The sequence below is a fragment of the Cicer arietinum genome, chromosome 5 (assembly GCF_000331145.2).
Source record: "Cicer arietinum cultivar CDC Frontier isolate Library 1 chromosome 5, Cicar.CDCFrontier_v2.0, whole genome shotgun sequence".
NCBI classification, from domain to species: Eukaryota; Viridiplantae; Streptophyta; class Magnoliopsida; order Fabales; family Fabaceae; genus Cicer; species Cicer arietinum.
The window spans coordinates 77,330,804-77,337,004 of record NC_021164.2 but is presented as its reverse complement, the minus strand read 5'-3'; the positions used below and the strand labels follow the sequence as shown (position 1 = coordinate 77,337,004).

The window sequence follows — 6,201 nt, the reverse complement described above, 5'->3', positions numbered from 1 at the left end:
TTAAGGTATGAATAATAACTAACTATATAAAATCAGCATATTGAACATATCCTGTAAAGGTTCAGATACTATGTCAATTGTTTGTAGTTTGCTAATTCAATTCCAAAACAAATGGGAGGAAAAACCAATGAAAAATGAAAAGAAGAAAACAACATATGGTTACCATTTACAACCATTACATACAAAATTCACCATACACTCATAGCATCATCCCTTCCTAACTACACAAACCTCCCCAAAAACTCAATTCTGTCAAACATCAATATATATATATGGCACCATGGTGCTTTCTAAATGTCATCACCATGTAGCTTCCTCAATATGTATTATCAATCTATCAAAGAACCTGCATGCATGCTGCAAGCTCAATAAGCAGGTTTCCCTTTTGATGAAAAGAATCTACTAAATCCTCGTGCGTGTTTCTCCGGCGTAGTGACGGAAGAAGTTGAAGAAGAGGCTGACTTGGTAGGCCGGTGTTTTGGTTTCGATTTTGGAAGCTGTGCCGGAGATCTGGTGGAAACGTTTGAATCATTATCTGATGGAACAAATAGACTATTGGAAAAATGCAAGGGGGAATCTGAATGCAGTCTTTGCACAAAAGAAGTGGCACTGTCCATCTCCAACTGACCTACTTCTTGAAGATTTGGACTACTAGTAGTAGTAGGTTCATTCCTTGGGACGAAGCCTTCAACCTTTGGATTTATCTTGGTGTAAGGAGACTCAATTGGTTCACTTTGAGGATGTAGAGCATTTAACTGCTTTCCCAGAAGGAATATGGTTTCCTGACACTCGGCTAGCTTTTCGGCAGCTGCTGCCAAATCTCTCTCCTGAATTAACAAAGTGAAATCAATCTTAGATTTTCAGTCCATCTAAAAAGATCCTAGACTGAGATACCTTCATTTAAAATTATTTAATATAGTATCATATAATTATAAAATTTTGTGGAGTTTATATATACTCAATAAGGTCTTTTGATTTGATGGTTGGATATGAATTGGTTATATTTGATGTTTATTTTATTAAGTAGAGTGACTCAGCTAAGAGTTACTTGTGGAGTAACTTGATCCCTCCTTATACACACACATTTTTGGCAACATAATATGCAAAATCTGACATGGTAATTTTATTCAGAAATCAAAATGGAATTACAGCTTTACCTGCGTAGACTTTTGTTCATTATCAGCCGTTGATCTCTCAATCCTGACAGAGAAACACTGAGATCAGAACTAGAACCAGACAGAGAATTCCATAAAATTAAATATTTGAAACTCTGCTTTTCATCCAGCATTTTTCTTATTTTGATCAATAAAAGTACAAATGCTGAAAATCTGTAATTAATAGCCAGAACGTAGGAGGAATTATATGATGCCTAACCTTAGTAACTGCTCTTCTAGCTCCTTGCTCTTCGCCAAAGCAGCTTCATGAGCCCTCTTTTCATCTTGAAGCTCATTCTCCAGAATTTCTATCTTACTTTGCAATTGGTTCAGCTCAGTTTCGAACTCCTGGGCACGCGTTTCAAGTGAATTGTATGACTCTGCCATACATTTTAGCTGTGTCTCAGCCAAGCTATTTGACCTTTGAGCAGAAGCCAACTGTGATTTAACTTCTTCTAGAAGTTGCTCGGTTTCTAGCAATTGAGACTTGGTGACTTCAAGATCCTCGGTACATTTTGACAGATCTGTTGCTACTTTCTCTTTCTCTAGTTTCAATTCCTCAAATTCTTCCAATGACAGTTTTTGTGATGTGACATTCGCTGTATAGCCCGAAACCAAATTTACATCATCAGGAACCTCGGGATCAGAACAGGGATTAAGAACACGGGAACAACCATTTTGATATCTTTCTCCGGATGAATTGTCTTGAACTAACTTATTTTCAGGCAAAGCAATCTTATCTATGCAATCGAGACCGTTAGATTCAGCTTCTGTATCCTTGTAGCCAAGGACACTAAATCTTAGTTCACTTGCTTTAGCCAAAACGTAAGACAGGTCAAGAACAAACTGTAGCAGACTTGCATTGCTGCATAAAACTTTACTAAAAGTGACAGAAAACTCCTCAATCTTTCGGCTCATTTCATTTCGATTAGAAGATAAGTCATGAAACGAAATTGCTTCTTTGCCAAGGAACAATACAAAGTCATGAATATGAGAAATTGCAGCTTCTAAATCTGAAGTTATCTGCACATATTCTTTGGGTTGCGGGGATGAAATGGTTTCCTTTTTGAGGTTTAAGCCAGCCTCTTCGGGATTATTCTGCCTATCACATGTGGCATCAGAAGGTCGTGCATCCTGGGGAACTAAATATACAGAGTGGTGAATGGCAGTGTCACGCGAATCTTCTAGCACATGTTTAATATCCTCAACAATCTTCCCTATATCAGCCTCCTTAGCAATGGAGTCAAAAACCAGTAATATTCTTGATCTAAGCTCTGTTAAGAAGCCACCAACCTCAGATTGAGGATCCGGTGCTGGTATCAAAGCACCAGAAGACACTTGATTTGGCAATGGATTTGAATCCCCATTTGTTTTGGACTGACCAACTCTGCTGGTACTGCCTTGTGATACATCATTGGTCATACCATCAGTTGGGCTATTGTTTGAAGATAATGAAACAGTCGAATCTATGTTGGAATCAATTGACAAACGAGCTAGCTTCTCTACCTCCAGAAAGTCGTCCATTAGTTCCAACTTTTGAATGGCTTCTGACTTGCTTGATTCCTCGGTAAACTTTTTAGAAACTGGGGATAGTCCAGATGCGATTGTTGTAGACCAAGACTCGGCACAACTTCCTGCATCATCGTTTCCATCTTCAGACATGGAGACCAAGCTTGGTGCAATGCTTGTGTTCTGACTATAAATGCTTTCATGGGTTACATGCACGATGGATTTTGGAGATCCTTTCTGTTGGTTAGTTGTCTGAAGTTGTGATTCCAAACTTTGAAGTTTGCTCAGTGTTTTAGCACACGTACTTCTTGAGGCCTGCAATTCACTGTTGCGTTTAGCCAATGCTTCTTTCAACATCTTTGTTTCTTCTTCCATTGCAAATAAACGCTCTGTAAGAAATTCATTCTCCTTCTGGAATTTTTGTATATTCTCCAGGGAGAAGTCAGGTGTCGAGGAGAAATTAGGGGAAGCAGGCTTCACAGGTGATTTCCTTAATCGACTTTCTCCATTATCTCGGCCAAGACTTTCAACCTCTAGCTTCATTTGTGCAAGTGCAGCTGGACCAGGTAACTTTTTCCGAACTAGTCCGCGTAGTCGTTGGCACTCAGCCTCTAACTTAGCAATTTTTTTTACACCCTCCATATGCTGCTTGTTCGCAGCTTCTGCAGACCTCATACTCATGTTTTTTTCTTCATTGCGAATTTCAAGCTCTTTGGAAGCAACATGAAGTTCATATTTTAGTGAATTAATTTCTCTTTCACACGATTCTATGTTGCTCTTAAGATGCTCAATTTCAGCCTCGGCGCGACCTTTTTCTTCACTTATTTGCATTAGCATGTTAGAGCGCTCCTGCAAAGACCTTGACAGCGCCCCATTTTCAGCAGCAGACCTCCGTAGTTCCAGTTCAAAGTTAGCTATCTTAGCCTCGAGCTCCCCCTTAATCTTGTCTAACTGCTTGGTTTTCGACAGAGCAACTTCCTGTATTTTCTGTTCATTTTCTTCCTTAAGGTTCCGTATCTGTCGCATACACTCTTTAAGAGCACCGTCTAAATGTGACGCACGGTCCTCGGCAGTGAGTTTTGCCAGAGTGACAGATTCTAGATGGTCCTTTAATGCCAAAGCCTCAGCTTCAGCCTTTTCCCACCCTGCAGAGTTTCAACAGAACTTCAATTCCAAAACATTGACAAAGCAGGCTTCAAGCCTGAAAATTTTTAAGGTGGTAAAACTTTCAAGCATTATTATACCTGAGACAGCTTCTTCAGCAACTTTAGCATGTTGTTTTACCATGCTTTCCTTAGTATTAATCTCAGAGTTTGCTGCTGACAGTTTCTCATTCACTTCTGTGATCTCAGAGTTTGCTGTTGACAGCTGTTCATTCATTTCCTTGATCTCATCTTCAAGTGTCTGAACTTTTTCCTCGTATGTCTTCACTTGATCCTCCAAACCAGACAGATGTGAATAGGATTCCACAGAGATTTGGACATAATTCTGTTTCTTGTTATTATCCTGTTTGAATAAGTGGATCAACACAGAAAATGTAAAAGACAAAACAATAGTTTATCAAGTTGTTAAATCAACAAAGCCAAAAATAAAGATTACTAGACATTTAAAGTAATCAATCCATCTTTATCCACCACCATACAAAGAACATACTGTTTTTATTGAAGGAAACTATGACACATACAAATAATTTACAGAAAGTGTGAACATGCTCAACACCACCATAAGAATAACTTTGAATTAATTGAACCAAGAAATTGTGAAGTACATTTTTCTTATGTGAAAATGCTATACCTGATTAGAAGCATCTGATGAGTCTATGGAAGCAGCTGTTTTCTCAATCACAACCTTATCAGATGATTTTTTCTTCCACGGCCAGCGTCGGTCCATCGGAAACAAACTCTAAAAACATATAGTATCAAATTAAGTTCTTCACTTGTTAGCAATGCAAAATTCTCATAATTCAACACCACAGTCTACCAACAAAAATAATTCTATGTTAATTATCCTCACAGTAATAAGATTTGAAGAACAACAAAACATAAAATTTCAGCATAAATAAATCATGAAATGTGAATTTACACCTTCAAACTTTTTCCCAATACAGTTTATTTTTCCTCATGCATTGTATAGTAGAGTAAGTTTGGTAAATGTAATTGTCGGTTGTAAAAAAAAAAGAAAGAAAAAAAAAAAACAGGTTGAGTGAAACCTAGGCTATTGTTGTGTATTGTCTGAGATTACTAAATTGGTGAAATGCATTGAAGCAGGGTGGTACAGTGACAGGTATACACAACCCAATCATAGCAAATTTAATTTATGTGACACCCATCTATCTCCAAGATCTAACCACTGCACTTTCCTTTTCCTTATCATCTCTATTGTGCAGCAACATGCTATAACCGTTTACCAAATTTACAATTAATATATTCTTTTCTCTCCACTTCACTCACTCACTCTTCCAAACTTGACACTAAAGCAATGTTATTATTTTCTAGAATAGAAAATAAAACAAAAGAAAAAGAGGATAAAGGTCAGCTTTCTAAATTATTATTTTTTTATTTCATATTTTAATATTATTATAGTAACCGTCTTTTTCGCTGAAATTAGATCCAACTTAATCAGCTAATACCTATGTTTAACTTTAAACACTGCAGATTAGGAACACGCTAAGGATAATTGTTTCAGAATGAATTGGGAACACAACCTTAAATTAAGCCACCGACAAAAAAGAAAAAGTTTTCTATGACGATTAGTTAATAGAAAAAAAAAATTACCCTAAAAAACCGATTTTTAACAAGAAGTTTCAGTGAATGAAACTGTTTGAAGTAAAAAAAAAATGTGACTGATTGAAGAAGGAAAGAAAATAATGAACTTACCGATTATGAAAAAATAGCAAAGTAAGATAATGATGAATGAAATTTGAGAGAAGAAGGTTCTAGAAGAGAGAGCAATGAAAATGTGGTGTATAATAAGGTTTTGGTTGTTATAAGAGATATTAAGAATTTGTAGGTGTATTTATTTTAGTCTATGTTGAATTTGTTTGTTTTGCAAATGAAACACTTTTCTTCCATTGTTGTTCTGCACACATTCGTTAACTAACGTATATAAATGAATGAAAAATAAATGTTTTTATTTGTAGGTGTAGTTTGACTTAATTAACCCTTGGTTGGTTTGCAATTGCATAGAATGGTTTGTGTCAGAAGCAAGGAAGCATCTGAGCTGTATTCTATGTAGTTAGAGGAAGAAAAGTCATTAGTGCCTTAGTGGTGCCACTCCCACTATTTTTATTTTTCTCTCTCTTTTATTACTTTTTTATTCATTCATTGGATAAATGAATAATAAGTATGGTTTAAGGGAATATAAACACTTTTTAATATAATTATTTACTTGCATTTGAGGGCAAAGTGTGATAGCTACGAGTTTGGACCACCAGCAATCTTACTCTCTACAGCTCACAAATAATTAGTGTATAGTAACTGCATGATGGACGAGAATATGACTTGGCGGCTTTCCATATGCATTGCCACCAAATACAATT

General features: G+C 36.5%; 1 protein-coding gene across 4 annotated transcripts; it reads right to left on the bottom strand.

Moving 5' to 3' along the window:
• Positions 1–5,854, bottom strand: LOC101510713 (filament-like plant protein 4). Of its 4 annotated transcripts, XM_073368461.1 has the most exons (7): positions 5,540–5,854; positions 4,458–4,565; positions 3,908–4,169; positions 1,375–3,808; positions 1,158–1,200; positions 629–827; positions 1–510 (listed from the first exon to the last, which is right to left on the bottom strand). In XM_073368461.1, exons 2-7 carry the CDS (start codon positions 4,551–4,553, stop codon positions 338–340), a joined length of 3,207 nt encoding a protein of 1,068 aa, XP_073224562.1. In that variant the 5' UTR covers positions 4,554–4,565; positions 5,540–5,854; the 3' UTR covers positions 1–337. The 4 variants fall into 4 exon arrangements, with proteins under 4 accessions (XP_073224562.1, XP_004500952.1, XP_012571475.1 ...); XM_004500895.4 differs by having other exon boundaries at positions 1–827; positions 5,540–5,850; XM_012716021.3 differs by lacking the exon at positions 5,540–5,854 and adding an exon at positions 4,873–5,221 and having other exon boundaries at positions 1–827.
• Between the last annotated feature and the right edge of the window lie 347 nt (positions 5,855–6,201).

What these genes read in the sequence shown, in the direction of transcription:
- LOC101510713 (XM_004500895.4), bottom strand. Translation starts at nt 4,553, where the DNA reads ATGGACCGACGCTGGCCGTGGAAGAAAAAATCATCTGATAAGGTTGTG. An exon ending in TGCTGAAGAAGCTGTCTCAG is followed by an intron (nt 3,809 to 3,907) that starts GTATAATAATGC and finishes GAAACTCTGCAG; the next exon opens with GGTGGGAAAAGGCTGAAGCT. An exon ending in ATGAACAAAAGTCTACGCAG is followed by an intron (nt 828 to 1,157) that starts GTAAAGCTGTAA and finishes TTGTTAATTCAG; the next exon opens with GAGAGAGATTTGGCAGCAGC.